We start from the raw sequence: 21838 nt of genomic DNA, 5'->3' as shown, positions 1-21838 counted from the left end.
ATCGCTGCTTTAATTTATTAACCTTTTGTCTGCCTTGAAAAGGAAAATACGAGTTGTCTTTAGAGAAGCTCGTTTTGTCAACAGTGGCTGCTATTTTAAGATTGAAAAGAAGTAGGAGAAATTGGACAAAGATATTCTTTCTTTTTCTTCCAAAATGTGTTAGGTGTAACTAAACATATTGCTTATCTCAGAAAGAAAACTAATGCAAAATAAGTTTATTTACGTAAGCCCCTGCTACTAAGTCTCAAAGCACATATCCACAAATGGTTTCCTATCAGAGATCGATTACAGCCTTTGTCTGAACCTACTTGTTGAAGGTTTACATATTACAATTCTTGCTGTAGATGATGTAATGAGAAAACAACAAAGCCGACTAGCACAAATGGCTGATATATTGACATTTGGGTTTGGTTTTTTTTTTCAAGCTCACATTATGAAATCTTCTCTCAGAAAATCCAAAGTGACTTTATCCAAATTTTGAGCGGTTTACTGTTAGCATCATACACACCTTCACGAATGTTGAATGATTCCAAGAAGGGAAGAAAGGCTCCTTTTGTTTGTCATTTTATTTACAGGAGTCGTATCTGCACAAGGGAGAAAAAAAAGTTCTTTTTGCTTTTAGAGATGGACATAGATTTCCAAGCCATTTGGCTCAAGAGATAGTTTAAATAGGAATGAATTTAATATACCTTTAATTCTCTGAAATAAGAGAACTCCAGCTGAGGTTTGGTCCAGGGCAAAGTCTGTTCTCGACACTGAAGAAAATCTATCACATTAATCCCAGCGGCTCAGAGTCCAAAGCTGCGTGAACAGAATGCTCGAGGGTAGGTTCTCACACAGAAGAACGCTTTGAAAGAAACTTTAAAAACAAAATGACTGTTCAGAGAATACCAGGCCTTGTGTGGAATCATGCAGCACTTAAGGAAAGATAGAAATAATTATGCTTGAGAAACACAGCTAATTAAAAATAACTCCGTGCATAAAAGGAAAAGAAAACCATAGAATAACTTCTCTGCTCCAGTGTAAATGTGAGATGCCACATAATGAAATAGTAGGATTTTTTTTTTTTTAATTTCATTTCACACTGGCATAAAAGAGATGGAGAGGAAAATTATATTGCCAGAAAATGCCAGGGCAGATTTGCTAAAGATGTTATCATGTACTGTGTTTAAAACAAAAATCTAATTGCTGTAATTTATCATACCTCTGGTTATTAAAACCATACTAATTTAAAGATTTTAATTATTTGCCACTTTTGCACATTGTGACTTTTCATAGAAGATACCACAAAAATTTGTGATTCTGTCAGCCTTTGTATGGTTTTTTTAGGAGCTCCTATGTAAAATTAACATGCTTTTAACATACAATTGTGTTTATATCAGTAACAAAAATTCCTTGTGTTTTTCTTTCAGTTTGTTCAATGAGATATCTAGAACTGCTTTATAATTGCTGAGCCTAATACGTGAGCGCACAGGCTGCCGAATCAATTTTAATTCCCCATACACACAACTGGCCTTATAAAGAACAGCCTTCCTTTTAGATTGGAGAGAAGATTCTTTTAATGATCAGAGAAATTTCAAAGAAAAGATTCTCCTGACTGGCGTGAATTTGCTGCTTGGTCTTGAGAAATCAGACTCCTAAGATAGTCACTGAGGCAAGACTGCTCTTTGAAAGCAAACATTATTAAATAGTACCCTCTCGGGCTGGTAGGAGAAAGGTTGGGCGGTAAACAAGAGATCATATAGTACAAAAGAAAAAACTATCCCAGAAGCAAAGATGGCCACTCTCAGGGAGAAAAGGTGGAGGGAAGTAGCCAAAGGCAAAATCATTTCTCTGCTATGGATATAGGAAGCCTTGGGAAATAGAGCCCATTTCAACAAAATACATGGGCTACAGTAAATTGTCTTCACCTTGAGACAATCACGGTGGTTTGATTTGGTTTTTATGTACCTCGTAAGAACACACTCTGGTCCTTCTATATCAAAGAATTCATGAGATTAGCATTATGATTTAATACTATATATATTTATTAAAATATGACATAATTTCAAAGCAAAAGAAAAGACGTATGAAATGAGTTCCCTAAATTGCAGGTCAGCCCCTTATCCAGACCAAACCTGTGACATTCAGTGTGATCATAGATTCCAGTTTCTAGAAACCAGAGCTTTAAGGAGCTTTGAACTCCCAACCCTTTGGTGGGCAAATTAACATTAAACTAGCTTGCTTAAGGTCACAGAGCCAGCACTAGACCCCACAGCTGCTCAATTGTAGTCAGTTGTACTCCATTTCCTTATTGACCACTTTCTCCTCCTCCTCTATGAACTTGCTCCTGTGAAAGTGGTTCCTAGCACTCTTCCTCCCCAGCCCCATACCCGGTGCCATATGCTCTCTGCCTGCCAAGTAATCAATCACATGTTCTTTCTGCAGGTGCAAAGTTCCCCATTAAGTGGACGGCCCCCGAAGCAGCCCTGTACGGGAGGTTCACGATCAAGTCTGACGTATGGTCTTTCGGAATCTTACTCACAGAGCTGGTCACCAAAGGAAGAGTGCCATACCCAGGTAAGGGCGGGACCTGGCAGCAATGGGCCTCCAATTGGATGCTGTCTCAGCAGCATCTGGGGACACTTCTCAGTTTGCCTTCTAAGCCCCATCCTCAGCTTTCTGCTGTGCACGAGTTTAAAGAACACGAACAGGTATTTAGCCATGGGAAAGCAGAACTGGGAGCCACCATGGACATCATGCAGGCAAGCAGCTACCATGCACTGTATGCCAGGAGTCATGTGAACAGCAGCTCATATGAGGTTGCAGTCCACCCCAGTGCATGGAATCTCTCCTCTCTCAGTAGGAGTGTGCATCCGTGGCTCCAGGAGCAGAAATGTGGCTGGCAGAAACTCAACCCAAATCGAGTTTGCAGACACTTCCAGGAAAGAGATGTGCTTTTTGATTACACTGTAGCATTGACCCATGGAGTGAACCTGGCGGGGAAAATGCCGGGACCTGTTCTCTCTGCAGGCCCCAGCTCCAGATGGCCATAGAGAGCAGAGGCACATGCGAAACACAGTTTAGAGGCCACTAACTGCCCTGTGCTAAACAGTCAAAATATGCCCTAGAACAACAAGTGCAACATAAAGAAATTAGAGATTCTTAGGCCCTGGAATTTTTCAGGATTGTCAGATTCATGCTTTTCAAAGAAACCACAGATTTAGGTTTTCCACACTTAAATTCATTAATTTCGACAGATGGTGACATAAAGGACACTCGTGCCATTTCACCTCCACGCTTTAGTGGTTATATTACAGCACATGGACAATCTGCTTTCTGAAATGTTAAGGACATATTTTTCAGTTACTGTTGAGTGAAGAAAGAACATAGCTCCCCCTCATTCCCTGCCTAAGAAAGGAGCTTAAAAAAAAAAAAAATAGTCAAGATAGAAACGATAGTGGAGATTAATGAGGAATTGAGGTCTTTTGCAAATCCTGGGTTTGTAATTCTATCTTTGCAGTCAGAGGAGACAGCGAGGGCAGATTAATTTGTAATCCCTTTGTTCGTTTTTATGATTATTTCTGGTCATTTTCAGAGAATGCAGAGAAGCAAAGAGGATCTTTTTTCAGGTTGGCGTGGCCTTGAGACTCCTAGGAGAGCCAGGCTGGCACAGAGACAAAATGGACAAATTTCCGTGTCTCTGAAGCGCCAGCCCTGGGCCTTTCGAGATGCAGGTGGAAGTCCGTTCTCCTGCTGCGGGGGCAGCTCCTCCCAGCATGCACCAGTGGACAGGCTCTCCAAGAGAGCCAAGCAGTATGCAAGAAAGGGCTGCCCGAGAGGGGCCTGGAGCACAGCAGGGGCGTTTTTGAGTTGCTTCTCAAGGGGGAAAATGTGCAGGTCTTGGGATTTTGAAGATAAAAGGCATCTTTTTTTTTTTTTCCTTTTTTTTTTTTTTTTTTTGGCCTGAATTTTGAACCAATTTCTCCCTGAATCCCCCAGGTTTACGGTTGGGCAGTGTGTTGAATGCAGTGAAGGGGAAAAGGTTAATGTTGTTTTGCATTTTGTAAAGGCTTTCCTTTCAGTGATACAAAGCCGCTTTTTGTTTCTCAGGGTTGCACACAGAAACCCAGACAAAGGCGCAGGGGCTGGGGCCTCAGGAAAGGCAGGCAGGTGTGTGCTTCTAGGGAGAGTCTTTTACCAAGTTTGGTTCTAGCATAAAGAAAACGGCCTTATTTTAGAACTCAGACTAGTGTTCATTCATTCAGCAGAGCGTCGGTGAGTGTGAACTGCACCGGGCATCTTACTCTACCTAGGAAATGAGTACAAATAAGACATTTCACACTCTCAGGAAACTGATTAAAGCCTTCCTGGAGTGAGGCACTGTTCTGGTTGCCTGGGATAGAACAATGAGCAAATAAACAAATGTAGTCCCAGCACTCATGGAATTTACAGTCAGATAAAAAAGATGCATCAAATCCAGGAAGACATCAGTCTTTCCTGCTACTTATCTATTATTAGAGGAAATGATCCTCAAGGAGTGGATTACTTGGATTTACTCCCTGTGGGCCTCGAATCTTAATTCTGATAGTGGGGTCAGGTATCTACAGAGGGACCTTTCCCTCAGAATCCTGTGAGGGTGGCAAAGGAGTTTGAAACGAGAACTGTGTACTTTATTATGCATAGTTCTGTACTATGAGCAGCTGCTGACGTGCGGAAGGCTTGGAGAGCTGCCCTGAGTCTGTGAGGGTAAGAGGACAGGTTCTGTCTGGGAAGCTTCATGGAGAAGGAAGCAAGTAGGGCCTCCTCCTCAAGTCAAGGAAGAGGGAAGAAGGTTCCAGACAAGGACCAGCATGCGGGAAGGCAGCAAAGCCTGGGACAACGGTGCTTGTTCAAGGAGCTGCAGGAATAAGGAATTTGAGGGCCATGACGTGAAGCCTGGAAGTGCGGCTGGAAAGGCCCCGGGCGAGGGCCTCACGTGCTACCACGGGGAGGCTCTGGGGCCTGGCTGGTCGGCAGCAGTGGCCAGGGGAGCTTTGTCAGCAGGCGAGTGGCCTGAGCTGCCCCTCGCCCACAAACAGCCACAGAAGATGGTTTCCAGGCCCGTTCCTAGCCATGGGTGCTTCTTGGGTGTTTTTCTTGTTGTTGTTTTCTAATGTAGTTATAATCCTATTTAATTGGACTTCTGTATCTTACAGTAAACTCTTCTTGAGGGAGAGGCTTTTACAGAGGAATTCCAATTACAGGATTATTACCTTAATGAAGGATAACAGTTCCTAAGGCACAGCATCATTAAGCTTCATCCAGATGTCACTGTGCAAGGAAGGACCTTCCTGTCCACATCCTCGGTGTTGGCGTGGCCGAGTCAATGTGTGCCAAGGCATGGCTTCTCTGCCGCACCGAAACCTCGTGTCTGTCGGTGGTACCCGAGGATAGAGTCCCAGTGCCTATCCCTCGTGCCGACATCGCAATGTAGAAATTTTGCAGTTGGCTACGGTATATTTTTAAGCAATTCCTTTTGCAAGAACGGTAGGTGGCGGTATTTTCCTGAATTCTTTCACACCTGAGAATGACCTTCTGTCACCTTCACACAGAGAAAAGGTACTTTGGCTGCACGACTAGGATGAGGTCAAGGGAAGGGAGATGACTTCTCCGTGGGCTCATAAAGCTTGCCAGGCATATTTGCCCAGCACGAGAGAAGTTCCAGAAGGGAGAATCAGAGAAGAAGCTTAGAATGGAGTATGTGAGGTGTGACCCCATGAAGAGCAGAAGGGTTGAGGAGACAATGAAACATGGGCCGCCTGGTCGGTTAGCTGGTTCTGAAAAAGGAATGGATTAAAAGGACAATCTCAAACTGAATGACAGCCTTGGAGCCAAAGAAAAAAATACGGAAGTGTGACGCTGAGATTAACAGGGAGGCAGCGGACAGGAGTCGCACACACCACCCTCCCAGACAAAGGTTGCTTCCGAGATTTGCCACAGAGATGCACACGGTTGCAAAGAACCACTCAGTTTTACAGGTTCCCTGGGAGCAGCCTGACCTGAACACATTCTAGGCCCAGCAGTATAACTTGCTTTTCTGTGAGCCAAGGTGCAGAACCATTCTTTGCGTCAAGATTAGAATGGATTTTGTACCGATGGGGTTGTTTATGTGAGAAATGAAAACACGCACGTAGAAGGAGTTTTCTGGGGTTGATGCATAAAATCAGAGTTCCACATTTTAAGCCATCATGTCACCTTCAAAACCTCCCTCACCTCGTCCTTTTCCTCTCTGCCTCCACTGCCCTGTGTCAGGCTGTCATCCACTCTGCAGTGACCTCTTCGTGGGACTTCCGCTTCAGTTTCTCCTCCCCTCCACCCATTCTGTCACTGTCACCACCAGGTTGTTATCCTAGAAAACAGAGACCCGGTTATCTTACTCTCCCAGTTAAAAATGTCTGTGGCTTCCCTTCACCTTCCAGAGAAACTCCAGAAGACTTAGCTTTGCATAGTCCTTAATAACCCTTTCCTTGAGGGGGAAAAAAAAATCTCCCGGAGTCATTCCACATGCTCCACATGCTTAATATTTATTGAGCACCTACTGTATGCCAGGAACTGTTCACACACCAGGAGTACAGCACTCAGCCTACAGACAGAAACTCGTGCCCTCACGAGTGTTTATTCTTCTTGGAAGAGACAGACAATGAACCAAGATAATAAGCTGACTATGTTCGGTATTGGCTGGGTGGTAATAAGCATGGAGAAAAATAAAGCGGAGAAGGGGGTGGAGGGTGGCATCTGAGGAAAGGCCTGGAAAGAAGCAAGGCTAGCCAGGTAGCTGTGTGGCAGGGAGTCTTTCTTCAGAGGATCCCAGAGACAGCAAGACCCTGAAAACGGGAGGCCAGTGCGGCTGGAGCTGAAGGAACAGGAGGTCTGAGAGGCCCCCAGGTAGATCAGATGGGGCCTTCCTAGGTGCTTAGTAGGACTTTAACTTTCACCGTTAGTGAGATGGGGAGTCACTGAAGGGCTAGAGCAGGAGTGACGTGATCTGACGTGAGTTCTCTCTCGCCACCCCCAGCCCTTCCCTCTGACCTGTGAGTCGCTCTCTCGGCTTCACTGCCTGCCTCAGAATCCTTCAAAGCCCAGCCCAGCCATCACCTCCTCCGTGTAGCTTTCTTCGTGTCCATACCAAGTGGCTCGCCCCTTGTGCTCACTTCTGTGATACCTGGTACATCTCTGTCAAAGTCCCTGACTGTGTGTCTGTATTTCACAGCAGCTCTGAGCTGCCAAGGGACAGGAGCTCCTTTATATGTTGCCAGTGCTCAGCAGTGTCTCCCCATAGTAGACTCTCAATAAGTGTAAGCATGTGGAGCGATGGATGAATGGATTGATTGATCGATGGATAGATGGCTGGATGTATCAATGGATGGATTGATGGACGGATAGTTGGGATAGCAAAAAAACCCAAAAAACAGATTATGCCTATGAGGTTTTTGAAACAAGATTTTTTAGTTTGGCTGAGAACCTTTAAAGCCTTCAACTCTATTCCATCATCTCCACACGTAAATATAGCATGTATTGTCCCAGCCACGAGATAATCTCTGTCCTCAGAGTTGTTCTGGGAAGTGGACACTGTGGTCAGTTGAAACACCATGTTCCACCCTGTTCTAGGCAGAATGTTCTGGCCATCCTGTGCCCTGGCTCTCAACTGAACACCTGCTTTGTGACTTTGGCAGGATCTAGCAAAGCAAGATCATTTTCTTAAGTGCATCACATTTGTCCGTGCATTTGAAGCACTTTCAAATCTTTTAAATAAGTGACAGCTGCCTGGCTTTCATGAATATATCCAGTCACCTGACAGTGGCTCGAAGAGGCAAAGGAAATTAGTGAAACTAGAAGCCACCTTCCTTAGAGAATTAGAAATCCTGCCCTTCTCCTCCCTCTGCCCCACTCAGATGCCCTGAATCGTAGATATACATTCCTCTGTGTTCAGCAGCCCATTTTCATCACCTGCACTCTTACTATTCCTGCTGTGCTCAGCATGCCGACAGAGCAGATTTTTCTTGGGGTGGGAAGTGATTAGACTTTCCAGCAGGAAAATGGGAAGCAGAATGAAAACTGTCAGCCAGGGGTGCTTTGCCCTGTGCCCTCTCCACGCCCATCCACAGTCCCCAGGGCTTCTCCTTTCAGCTCATGACGTTCCCCCAGAGAGGAAATCCTGCCTGGATGCCCAGGAGTCATGTTGCCACCTATCCTTACAAGATTTCTCTCAGCCAGTGTGGCTGGCGAGGGAAGAAAGGAGGGGAGGAAAATGCAGGTGGAGAGGGCAGCCGGAGAGGAACTTTCCATTCCTGAGCCCTGCATTCTGCTGCCCTTCATTTCAGCTGTGTTTCCATGGCCTTCCCAATGGACACCCTCACCCCCTTCCTCACTTCTTTTCTGGGACAAAAGAGTTCTTCTCAGCACTGCATGGTCAACTTTAAAATTGTGTATCATGGCACCTAAGTAGCTGTCACTTCTGTATTTACTAATATAGCAGACTTAATAAAAACAGCTGCCCTGGGCGCCTGGGGGACTCAGTCGGTTAAGTGCCCAACTTCAGCTCAGGTCATGATCTCAGGTTCATTGAATGTAAGTCCCACGTTGGGCTCTCTGCTGTCAGCGTGGAGCTCACTTCAGATCCTCTTTCCCCCTGTCTCTCTCTGCCCCTCCCCCGCTTGTGCTTGCTGTCTGTCTCTCTCTCTCTCTCTCTCTCTCTCTCTCTCTCTGTCTCAAAAATAAACATTTTTTAAAAATTAACTAAATAAATAAATAATAAAAGCAGCTGCCCTGAGGGTATCTGGTAAAAATGGGGCAAGAGAAACAAAACCACTCATTATTGTGCCTTCTCAATGTCACTCCTTTATTTTCATTATGCTCTTTGATCAGCATCTGTCTGCCCTAAATTTGTACTTTGATCCTTCACCAGACCTGACGTGACACATCCTGATTGTCGCCCAGTAAGACAACTAGAGCACGTGACGGTCTGGTAGCACAGGCTCGTGCTGAGCAAGCACCATTAGCATAGCTCTCCTTCCCCTGGCATTAGCACAGCACTGCTCAACAGACACAGACGAGTAAACAGAAGAAGATTTTTACAGGGTTTATGCAGAGAAGCAAGGGGGAGCCTCTGACGAAAGCCTTATGCACAATAGAGCATAATGTCCTTTGAATGAAAAGCTCAGTTTGCAAAAGTAATCTTGATGTCTGATAACCTAACATCATGCCCATTGTTAAAGTGCTTAATTTTTCCATGGCACAAAAATCCAGGTTCCTGCAACCCATGGTCAAATCCAGATGCAGCCTTGATCCGGTAACAGGGAAAATCCCTGATGGTGCAGAGATGGCCCCTCCGAGATCCATATTAGGAGGCTGCACAAACGGGAAGCCGTAAAGCAAAACCCTCTTCTGTCATAGAAGTTTGAAGTCTTTTTTTCAAACAGCTAAGAGCACAGTTGACAAATGTTGACAATTTTGTTGACAAATGAAGAAACTGAGGCCGGGGGAGGTCAGGTCATCTGTTGAGAGACCCCGTGAGAGGATACAGAGTCAGAAGTAGTGCAGCGGCTCTGCCAGTGAAAATGAGGGTTGGTTTTTTTTCTCCTTCTCTAAAGAACCTAAAAGAAAAGAAGGAAGGGAGGCTTTACTGAGTTAATATGTAGCTTAGAGGAGAAGAATAGGAAAGTTTAAAAGAAGAGGAGGGAAAAAGACAACAAAGAGCAAAGGGAAAGAAAACACACACACACACACACACACACACACACACACACACACAGGAAAATCGATAGTGAGAGTTGGAAGCTTGACCCTAATTCGGAAATCAGGAGGAAGCCAGCAAAATGATTTAGAAAGGACAATCTAGTCCTAACAACAGGAAGTGAGTACAGTCCACTTGGCTGCAGAGTCTCAGCTGTAGTGCTTTGGGCAGACCGACTAGAAACAATGCTCTCTCCCTGACCATGTCCGGGCAAGCCCGAAATCCGTGGTGACAGGAGGCCCGGTGGAGGATCTGGGGAAGAGGAATCTGAAAGCAAACCCTGGGACAGCCAGCAGGCCCCACAGGTTTCCGTGGACTGAGGACCATTAAGCAGTACCCTATGAGGGGCCCATTTTCCCACGCCGTGAGAGGACAGGGGCCGCACGGCGGGGTCAGAAGACGACGGGGTTGAGGCCCCAGCCCCTAGGACCTCCTCCGATGTGAAGGTTGGGAAGCAGGGCACACACCCAGCTTTGCTTTGTGAATATGACACCTCCCACAGTCAGCCACGACTGGTGGTGGAGGCCACCCTCCCACTGAAAAAGGGTCTGTATTGCAGCCCCTACCAGGAAACGCGGAGGCCCAAACTGTTGATGACCGCATTTCCCTAAAACATGCCCGTGTGCCATGTTTTAAAGCTTCTGTCTTTTCTCTTTCTCTGCTAGCATTCTCCCCAATGAAAAGGGAGAAAAAAGAGAAACAAATTCTTGAAATGATTTTTCAAAATTATTCTTATTGCTGAGGAAACTATTCTTTTCAATATGAACCCCCTTAATCCGGCAGTTGTTTGTATAGTAAAAACTAGCCTAAGCCTTGCTTGGCGGGCAAGCTCTCGATTGTGCAGGGTTGTGAAGGTGCCATCCGCAGGTCAGCCGTGTGGGCTCTGGCTTACGGACTGTTGGAAAAGAGCCGATCCCGCTCACGCTGTCGTCACCAGCCGGTGTATTATCTTGTTTACCGCTTTTCTGGCAAAGCTGTCATTGGTATGTTTCGCTTTGGCCCAGTGTGTGGAATTGGTTACATATGGTCCCTGCGCTCTGAGAGGCCCAGGGAGAGGAGGCATGAGAAGAGAAGAAAGAGGAGGAGCGAGACAAGGAGCAGGCACGTGACTGCCGGCATGGGCCTGCTGGTGGCCTACGTGGGTCCCCCTGGCTACAGCCGCCCAGGAAGCAGGCTGTCTCGGGGGATGCTACAGGTATAGGGTCAAGTTATTCTTTTTTTTTTTTTTTTTTTTAACGTTTATTTATTTTTGAGACAGAGAGAGACAGAGCATGAACGGGGGAGGGGCAGAGAGAGAGACACACACAGAATTGGAAGCAGGCTCCAGGCTCTGAGCCATCAGCCCAGAGCTCGACGCGGGGCTCAAACTCACGGACCGCGAGATCGTGACCTGAGCTGAAGTCGGACGCTTAACCAACTGAGCCACCCAGGCGCCCCAGGTCAAGTTATTCTATCTGCTGTGTCTGGGACTTGGGCTGAGCGCTGGAAAAATAGGCCTGACCCAAGTGGCCAATTAAACTTTCCATTGGCAGAGATTGGATTAAGAGTTTAAAGAAATACATGAAATCTTTCCATTTGAGTAGTTTGTTTTTTAATGAAATGAAACATTTACTGACCTAAACCCCACAGAGCAATTGGAGAATGATTAATTAAACTCTGTGGTGCCATTTTGGACAGTCTCAATGCCAGGATAAAGCATTAGAAGGCGTTTGGGGGCGGGGAGGTGGGGTGGGGAAACCATCTCCGGAAGGGGCCTGTCAGGCCTTCTGATGTTCAGACCTTCTGCCTGTCTTTCCTCCCAGTTCCTACAGGCTCCTGGCAGGGGCAGAGACAAGGGGGCATTTCTGCAGGTTTGGGTCATATGGCTTCTGAGAGATTATAAAACCAAGGACTGTAGTAAAACACAGAGCAGAGGCTTTAGAGAATGCCAGTCCTCACAAGAGATTACCCTCTCTCCCTCGCCTTTCTGGCCTGGGATGTACTTGTTCTTGCTGCCACCGCTCGGGCCAGAGGCTCCCAGCCACAACTCTCGGGCCCATATGTGCTTCAGAGTCAGACTTTTTTTTTTTTTCTTTTAAAGAACATGCATACAGTGCATGGACCATTCATTATATAACATCCCAGGAGAGTCTGAAGCAGAAGTCCGTACTCAAATACATTCTTATTTCTGTAGCAGGGTGTATGAATCAACAAAAATAGTAAATAGCCTCAGGTTTTATGGCCAGAATGAGGTCAGTTCAGATCAGTTTTGCTGCCAAGTGAATTACCAGCACTTCTGGTTTGCAGATCCTGTGGGATTTAGGGACAGTGGATAAGGAAATGCTGTCCCCTGCCCCTCACTCCATTTGTCCAGAGGTCTGCAGGACGTTCTCCTGGCAGCATCATGCTCTTCCCCCTTGCTTCCAGCTCCTCACCCCATCCCGAGTTTTCAAAATGAGTTTTCAGCAGTTGGAGGAGGATTTAAGCTAATTAGCCACAGAGCTGACCGAACACCCAACTGAAGAGGGCACCTGTGAAATCAGGCATGGCATGGAGGCAGGGGGCCCACATTGGTTCATTAAACCTCTCGCACTAAACGGGGCGTCACTCCCAAAACATGAGCAAGGTTATGCGAGAATAATTAAATTGAAAGCCTATTTCAACACAGCAGGAATAATATATGGATTTTATCACAAGAAGTTACAGTGGCAGAGAATAAGAAAGCATCCTAAAAGGGCTTGTACAGGCATGTGACTGACGGGGCCATGGCTGGCGGCCACAGGATAAACCCAGGTCCAGAAGTAACAACAAAACAAGAAGAATGGCAACAGACCCCAGAAGTCAGGACAAGGTTACGCCCTGGGCCCAGCTCCTCCAGAATTAAAGGAAACTGCTTCGTGTATATGCTATGGTCTTCTCGTTGTATCCCTGAGATAGGGGGAAAAAAATCTCAGTTTCTGCCTGGCTTGAAACCATATTTTGTTTAAAACAAACAAACAAACAAACCAGGTCAGAGGTTGGAAAAGATTCCAAATTAGACTTGGGGCCAAGGGAGCAGCCAAAACATACAAGTGCTTGGCAGGCGATGGCAGAATGCGATATGGCAGGAAAAGGAAGGAAAAGTAGAGGATAGTGTCTGGCAGTGATTGGAGTAGGGTCAGGGCGCTCCCCTCACCCCACGTATGGTATTTCCTGCTCTTGTCAGGAAGGCCAACGTGCAGGGAGGCTGCGTCCTCTAGAAGGGTTAGCAGTCTCCCCAACTGTCTCCTGTTTGTGCAGCCTGAGCTCGCAACATTAGGCAGTTCCCCCAGAGGGTCACAGAGGTCTCAAATGATAGATGGCCTGTCCAAGGTCATCAGTAAACACAGCCCCCGGAGGCGCCCTGTCTCCCCATGAAAGTCACCAAACCCCAGGGCACCTCGGGGTCGCTGGGCCAGATGGTACCCAGCCTTGCCGACATGATGGCAGATCTCAGCTGGGGGTGCGGGCTGGGGGGGCGGGGGGGCACCAGAAGCTTGCCCGGGCACAAGCAAAACAAACTTACGAAGTTCGTAAGTGGAGCTTCTAGATGCTATCAACATGGACAGTGTATGTTTCATTCCATGGATTTCTGTTTCTTTGCCTGCTTCATTCATATTTTTTATCAGTTTCACAGAATTGTAATTTGCAAACAATAGAATTCAACCATTTTAGGAGCACAATGAGTTTTGACAAACATGAACTAGTCACACCGCCACATACGAGATCTAGAACAGGAGTTGGCAGGTTATGGTCTGTGGGCCAAATCCAACTCCCACCTGTTTTTTCTTTCGTGTGTCTTTAAAGGGCTATTAAGAAAAATAATCTGTGGCAGAGATCGTATGCAGCCCACTAAGCCTCAAACATTTGCTATCTGGCCTTTACAGCCGTTGATTGCTGAGCCCTGAAACCGAAGGTTCCCATCACCCCTCAGTGTGCCCTGCAGCCCCTGTGCAGACGTTCTCCTCCCCTTACCCCTGGCGACCACTGATCTGCTTTCTGTCACTGTAGCTTTGTTTTTACTAGAACTTCACAGAAACGGAATCATACAGTATGTTGCCTTTTGTGTCTGGCTCCTTTCACTCACAATGCTTTTGAGATTCATCGGTAGCAGTTGCACATTTCCTGTTTATTTCTGAATGGAGCAGTGCCCCTTGAACCACGTGCAGGCTCAAAGTAGAAGGAAGGGGAGTGGCAGGGCCCACACTCACTGCCTTGTCTTGCAGGCATGAACAACCGGGAGGTGCTGGAGCAGGTGGAGCGCGGCTACAGGATGCCCTGTCCACAGGACTGCCCCATCTCTCTCCACGAGCTCATGATCCACTGCTGGAAAAAGGACCCGGAGGAGCGGCCCACTTTCGAGTACTTGCAGGGCTTCCTGGAAGACTACTTCACCGCCACAGAGCCCCAGTACCAGCCTGGTGAAAACCTGTGAGACCTGGGTCTGCAGAGAGAGGCCTTATCCAAGAGGCTTCCCCGCCCCCTCCCCATTAGCTTTCAGTTCCGTAGCCGGCTGCTGCTCGAGCAGCGAGAGCCGTCCTGGATCAGATTGCATGTGACTCTGAAGCTGACGAACTTCCATGGCCCTCATTAATGACACTTGTCCCCAAATCCGAACCTCCTCTGTGAAGCATACGAGACAGAACCTTGTTATTTCTCAGACTTTGGAAAATGCATTGTATTGATGTTATGTAAAAGGCCAAACCTCTGTTCAGTGTAAATAGTTACTCCAGTGCCAACAATCCTAGTGCTTTCCTTTTTTTAAAATGCAAATCCTATGTGATTTTAACTGTCTTCACCTGATTCAACTAAAAAAAAAAAAGTATTATTTTCCAAAAGTGGCCTCTTTGTCTAAAACAATAAAATTTTTTTTCATGTTTTAACAAAAACCAATCAGGACAGGTGTTTGGTTTTTTTTTTTCTTTTTTATAAATATGAATATATATATATCTGTCCCTGTACATACACCACGTGGGTGCTAATGTGGAGACCATGGCCAACCCGGGCCATAAAGCTTCGGGACCCAGAGTGAGGATTTTACTGCCAAATCTGCGTAAAAGCCCTGGTATTACTCTGCACACCAGTGGCATCCTTTTTGGCTTTTGCAAAGCATGATCCTTTTTTTTTTTTTTTAATTTAGATTGCACTTTTTTGGTTCATGATTGTACCTGTAGATGGCCGTTACTTTGATTCTTTTCAAAAGCAGCTCCAGAGCTGGATTCACAAGTTCTGTTTCCAGTATTTGCTTTGACTTAACTGCAATTTGGTCTTGAAACCTAAAAGCGTGTTTAAGCAAGCCAACAGCCAGTAGCACCAGGGGAACTGGAAGGTGGATAACCACACGTACTTCTTGTACAAAAATATGAATGCTGAAATGTTTCAAACTTTTTTTTTTTTATTTAATAAACCTTGTAACCACATTTAAATGGTCTAAAACCCATAGCGTTATAGTCTTGGCAACCTGCTAAACTTTCTCATGCAACTAAAACTTGGGGGGGGGTGGGGGGTTGTACATTTCCCATTGTAAAATAAGTGTTTAAAACATCCTGTACTGCTAATGAAATGACTTTCTATATGTCCAAGAAGTCTCCGGTGGAATAACTATGCACTACTTTACATTTCATGGGGATGCACCAAAAAAAAAAAAAAAGAAAGAAAGAAAGAAAGAAAAAGGAAAAAAAAAAAAAGTACTACATTTTTAGTTGCTGTTTGTACCAACCTTGAATTACATGTTTAACAACAAATCAAAAAACCTATTTCTATTAAGTTTTTAATACTGGGTAGCAACTCTGAAATCTTAATTCCTTTTTTTTGTTATGATTTATTTGTGAGTTTACATTTTTAAATTGTTTAACTTTCTTAATTTAGTAATTAAAAAGAGAGCATTTTACATTTGAATTTTTTTTTTTGTTCATTTGTTTAAATCATGGAAGGTGCTAGAACAGTGACACTGCCCCACTGCCAGGTGGCAAGGAGCTACCTGGTGAATTTAACCATTGTGCAATGATTTCCAAATGACAGAAACATTCAGAACACCGAGAGTGGGGACTTCTCCCCCTGCCCTGCCCCGCCCCCCAGAAGGGCTAGGCTGTTGTCTAGCTAGTTCAGAGGATCATTAGAGCAAGATTAAGCATTCTTTAATATTTTCATCTACCAGACACTTTCGCTAACTGGAATTTTCTGTATCCCACTTGTAGGAGAAAGACAATTTCAAGAAGAAGCACTGTTCCCCTAGAGTCAGTATATGTCTTTCCCAGTGGCCCTCTACATCCGTAAGCATGTCGCTAAGCAGGGAAGCAACCTGGTGTGGTAGGAGGGGCAGTGGGTAGACTGCACCTACTATCCAGGCCTGGCTCTGCGCTCATTCAACTGTGGGACCTCGAACAGCCATCTGGCACCTCTGTTTAGGGTCCTGAATGCAGAAATGAAGGGGTCGGATGAGATTTGCGGCTGGTTCCTACAGATCTAAGACCCTGTGATTCGAAGATCACTGCTATCGTGGGATTATACAAGGAGAGTTTTTTTGCTGAAATAATCTTTATATTTAGAAAGGGTTTCCAACATTTAAAAAAAAAGGATAAAACAAAGGGATTTTCTGGCTAATCAATCAAGTCTTTATGGTATTGTTTTTGGTATTGATGCAGTTGCTAAATTGATAAAATTTCAAAGATCTCTACAATTACCATCACATTACTGGGCAATTTATTAACACGTTCGAGATATTTTTAAAGACAACTTTGTTTTTAATCCTCACGTCCCACTAGGTTGGATAATTGGCAAATATTCTCTGGAGGATTGTTGTGTGTTTTTGATTCAGTCATTCAAAACAAAAAAAAAAAACAAAAAAACCCGAAAAAGTTATATACCCTGCTTTGAAAAGAGATTCTTCTAGAAAACAAACTTAGTTTCTTCAAACCAAAATATAGCCTTTAATTCATCAGTTGAGTTTGTCATGGATTCTCGCCTATGAAGCAAAGCTCGAGAATTGGGTTGACCCCAGGGCACTCTGACACAGCGTGGCACACTGGAACTGCTCTGAAACATCTTGTGTAGGGTTGCAGTGGAGACATAAAAATGTAGCTATGAATATAGAGAAATCAGAGATGTTTTCAGGTTCCTTCTTCCTAACAGTAATGTGCTACCCGGAGATGTTCCTGAGGTAGACCAGTCCAGGCAAATGAAACTACCTCGATTCCTAACACATGCCAAGAAGCCTCTGTCCCTCACAAGTTGTAGACGTTTGGAGCGAGGAAACTAAATCCACTGACCAGAAAGCTCTCTTTTTCAGAACGAAAAATACCTACCTCAGAGAGAGAGGGTGCAGGTTCTGGCCCCAGACCCTCTCACTAAAGCAAGCCGAATGTTTTGGCTTCCCAGCGCATATAAAAGTTGTGTTTACACCATACAAGTCTATGAAATGGGCGATGGCATTGTAAAACAATTCATTTAAAAATAGTTTATTACTAAAAAAATGCTAATCATCATCTGAGCTTTCAGTGAGCTGTGATAACTGATCACAGATCATCATAACGAATAGAATGATAATGAAAAAGTTTGAAATCCAGCGAGAATTACCAAAATGACAAGAGACACGTGAAGTGTGTCTGAAGCAAATGCTGTTGGAAGAATGGCACCAACAGACTGGGTCGATGCAGGGTGGCTGCAGACCAACAGTCTGTAAAAAAACACGGTTTCAACAAAGTGCAATGAAACGAGGTAGGCCTGGGTCTCAAAAGGTACCTTAGCAGCAAGTGCCAGTGAAGTGTTTTGTCTTTAGTAACCTGGTAGTGAAGAAACGCCCGCTCTGCTCCCTTGGGAGAGCTGGCTTCTGGCATTGCTGGACTGCAGAGGGGGACTTCCTAATGAACTATTTCTTTTTACTGTCTTAAAAATCAAATAATAGAGCCACTGGAGAAGGCAACTTGACAAAGCTCAGACACCGTAAATGTGACAAAATGAGTTCCGTTCAGCCACGCTCACCACAGCTCATGCTCTCTGCGATGCTTTGTTCACGGTGCACTGATGGGCTGGGAGGGCCAGCGAGCCAGGAGTGGATGTGGGGCCTCCTGCGTGTTAGGGTGTCAGGGTGTAGACCCAAGCTAATGATGCATTTGGCTCTGACTTGGTCGAGGCAAAGAAAGGTGTATGGGGAGCCAGGCAGTTCCCCAAGAAAAGTTAAGGGTATTCATAAACCCTCAAATACAGCCACACTACTGAAGATTTTCTGACAAGTGCCAGAGGGTGTTTACCTGCCTTGAGAAAGACAGGAATCCTCCTGTGGCTAAATCTTGGCACCAGAGGATTTTTCTAGTAGCATTGGAGCTGCAAAATTTTACCTGAAATTTCCTATGGGACCTTAAGAATGTATACTGCACTAATTGGAATGGTTCTTTCAGGAGTCTTGAAAGAAGGTAAGGTTTTCAGCAGGATACAGAGAAGAGCTACAGAGACCTCCTGCATTTAGGATGTCATCTGTTCCTGCATCAGCGCACAGGGCAAGAGAGCCTCACTTGACGGAATGGGCATTTCCTAACAAGTTATATTTGGATAAAATGGTGTTTGGTCGATTTGTTCCCAAAATGTATTTTAATAGGTTTAGATGGCTTTTGTTGTCTTTCTTACCGCTATATCCTATACTGTCGGGATTCAGTTATGCTGTCCAGAATATATGCTGGAAGGAAGAAAGGGAGGGAGAGGGGGAAAGAAGGAAGCAGAGAAAAAAATAATCTGGGGGTAGGGGAAAGGAAGCTCAAAAATGTTTTATTCTAAAAATGATATTGTGGGGTACAGATTTAACAAGAAAGTGCCAATAATATATGTTCATTTAATTCTCAAAAATAGATTACAACTGCAAGAGAAGAAAATAGTGAAAAATGTGTATCTATCTTTAATATCTTTGAAATATCAAATAGACCTTCATAATTTATATATACCTATATTTTCAGAAATGTTTCATAATAAACTCCTAAATCATGCCTCATTCTTTTTGAACATGCAAAATATTCAGAATCCCATGGGGGGCAGGGGGGAGATATGTCTTTATTTTTAAGATTCTGAGGACTGAGAATAAAAAAGTGTTTTCCCAGCTTGGCTGGGACTATTCTAAGGGGAATGTGATCAGGGAGAAACAACTGCTCCCCCGGCAGACAGAACTCTGTGCTCCTTTCCAGAATCCTTACTACTCTTCTAATGATGTGCTTCATAATATGACTCTTCTTTTCGTGCATCTTCCCTGCCAGACTGTGAACTCCTTGGGAACAGTAACGCCTAGCCGGTCCACCATCATCTCCCTGCACAGAGAGCATTGATGAGCTGATGCTAGATGTTGGATAGACGGATGGTGGCTAAGTGGGTGATGACGTCTAGTGGGGCAAATGGCGGACCTACAAATGACACACTGATCTAGGACCGTGCTGAGCACACCAGGATTTGCCGTGAGCCGCCGAAGGTGCTAGCCCTGCCCCCTTGCAAATGTGTGATCACCAGTCTTCAATATAGGACTTAAAGATCCAGCGTATAGCCTAAAGTGAACCCCATTAGTGCTTCCCAAACTTCTCCCCAGAACTCACCCCAACACTAATGGGAATAAAGTTGTATGCCCTGGGACTGGGGCCCTCAGGGGCTCATTTTAACTTTGTACTTTTATGAAAATTTAACATTCTCCCTAAGATATCCATTTTTTATCTTCACATGAAATTATTTTCCCAGACCTTCAGGTTGTGCATTGTTAACCAGACTCGGGCTTATAGGATTCCTGGTATACCTGTGCATGACCCAGGGAGCACCTGGGCCTTGCTTGAGACCTGCAGCAGGAAGATATTGTCCATAAAATGTTACTATTAACATAAAAACTATGTATTTGGGAGAGGTAACATTAACCCCCCACTAACATGTATTCTCTTATCTGATTCCCTTTTCTCTCCCAGTAAATAACAGCCCCCTAATTGAGAACGGGACAGAAGACAAGAGGGTTTGATAGTGGTGAGAGGGAAACCATCCAGAGCCACCGTGAAGTAAAAGTCTGGTCAAGTCAGCCTGCTGGTCCAAGATGGCAGCAAATGGGAGGAAACAGGATGGAGACATTGGACAAGGGGGAAGAAACCAGAACTGGGATGAGAAGAGTCCTTTGCCAAGGCTGTTCAAGGTAGTGGGATAATGGTAGATATGACTATGGATATATACAAGGACTTAACATTCATTCCTTCTCCAAACATTTGTTGAATGCTTCTTATGGGCTAGACCCTGTGCTTAGCACTAGAAAGAGACAATATTCCCAGTCCAGTGAGGACGGAGAGCCATAAAAGATACGTACAATAAGCTCTCTACAGGGTGACTCTGTGGCTCAGGTGGTAGAGCGTGTGACTCTTGATCTCAGGGTTGTGAGTTTGAGCCCTACGTTGGGAGTAGAGCTTATTTTTTAAAAAATATAAATAATAAATTTTATTAAAATAATAAAAGAGCAAAAAAATAATAAGGATTCTGCTAGATGGTAGCAGAAGAGTGCTGTCCAGCCCAGAATGGTGCAGGGAAGGCTTCCTGGAAGAGGTGATGTCTGAACTCAATCTTAAAGGACAAGTAAGAAATATATCATGTATTGTTTAACGGTAGACCCCATGTTTTTTGCCTTTAGATGTGTTTCCTTTTGATTCCCAGACCCCATTAGGGGTTAGCTTGTGCTTTAGATATAGTAGGTGCTCAGCAAATGCATTTAAATGAAGAAAAACCAAACCAGAGAAAATCTAAATCTCTCTCTCTCTCTCTCTCTCTCTCTCTCACACACACACACACACACACTAAAAACTATATAGGTACATCAGTTATTCTGATTACTAAGCTGCTAACTGAAGATAATACCATAAAAGGACAAAGAGAAAGGCTTTAGGCAGATTGCTGGCTCCAGTGTCCCAGCTGGTGTGGTACAGTAGCTTGAAATATATTTACAGAGTATGAGAATAAAAGAATTGCAGGACAGGCTTGTAATAACTCCTTCCCACCTCTCTTAATAGCAATGAGTAGGGGTTTTTCGCCCATTTATGAACCCATTGTCATTCTTTCCTCTCCTTCCATTTATTAGGCTATTTTGCTTGAATCATCATGCAGTACGTAAACTCATGAAAGAAGACATATGAGCAGTTGCGAGATGTTTTCTGGGTGTGTTGTTTCAGAATTTTTTTTTCCTTTAGTTAATTATCAAGGGCTTGCAATGTAATAATCAATGAGTAGCTAATTAGAAGCAGGAGAGAGTGAAATGGGTATTAGATAGTGTTTTTTAATGAAAACCGTGCATGTAATACTGTGGGGAAATATTACCAAATAGCAAGAGATTTCATCTTCTGTTTTTTTTTTTTCTTTTTCTTTCTCTTTTTTTTTTTTCTTTTTGGTGTGCATTTACAAAAGGATTCACTTAAAGCCACTCATAAACTAAACCCAGGTATGTGAATCCTTTCATTTTCAGACTCCTCCCGAGGAATGAGCCCTGGAAGAGGCAGGGGAAGCGGAGCCTCCCGAGATCGTTCAGGAACCCAAACCACCCATAATGGAGCCGGAAGGTCTGTCAATTCCCAGGGAACAGTGAGGAAATGGTAAGCAAATGGCAGCAGTTGCCTCGAGAATTAGGGAATGAATAACAATGCTTTCTGGTAAATTAACCATATTACAGTGTGCACAGTAAAGTGATGGAAAAACCCTGTTAAAAAAAAAATTGAATAATAATTTGCCCACATCATTTATGTAAAATGCATAATTTTCCTACTTCAGTGGACTTTAGTTTGATTTAAAACACGAACAGCTCCAGCACTGTTCACCAGTGCGTAATTTCGGAGGTAATTGGGAAGGGAGAGGAGTCAGACTGTAATCAGCGTGATCCTGTGTGAGCCACTTCACCTCCCTCCTTTCACCTGCAAATTCCAGAATATATTTGTTTGTACGTTCCTGAAGGTCTCGAAGCGAAAGCGCGGGGCGTCCTTCGTTGTCATAGCTATCACTAAACCGCGGCCTCACCATGTTTCAGAGGGGAAAGCGGTCCTTCGCTCTCGTCAGTGTTTTTCTGCTCTAATTCAAATAAGTACTTGGTCTTTAATAGCAGAG

The 21838-nt window shown here is 44.6% G+C and overlaps 1 protein-coding gene across 8 annotated transcripts in view; it reads left to right on the top strand.

Moving 5' to 3' along the window:
* The window catches only part of FYN (FYN proto-oncogene, Src family tyrosine kinase), a 217716-nt gene extending 202067 nt beyond the window's left edge, over positions 1-15649 (top strand). For all 8 annotated transcript variants that reach the window (XM_058734998.1, XM_058734993.1, XM_058734999.1 and 5 more), the window contains 2 exons: positions 2428-2559; positions 13978-15649. In XM_058734998.1, coding sequence (XP_058590981.1) covers positions 2428-2559; positions 13978-14186 — 341 coding nt within the window. In that variant the 3' untranslated portion in view covers positions 14187-15649. The remainder of the gene's footprint in view (positions 1-2427; positions 2560-13977) is intronic.
* The last annotated feature ends 6189 nt before the right edge of the window (positions 15650-21838 follow it).

This window comes from Neofelis nebulosa, chromosome 6, assembly GCF_028018385.1.
Source record: "Neofelis nebulosa isolate mNeoNeb1 chromosome 6, mNeoNeb1.pri, whole genome shotgun sequence".
In the NCBI taxonomy this organism is placed as follows: Eukaryota; Metazoa; Chordata; class Mammalia; order Carnivora; family Felidae; genus Neofelis; species Neofelis nebulosa.
This window is presented reverse-complemented; position numbering and strand designations above follow the sequence as displayed.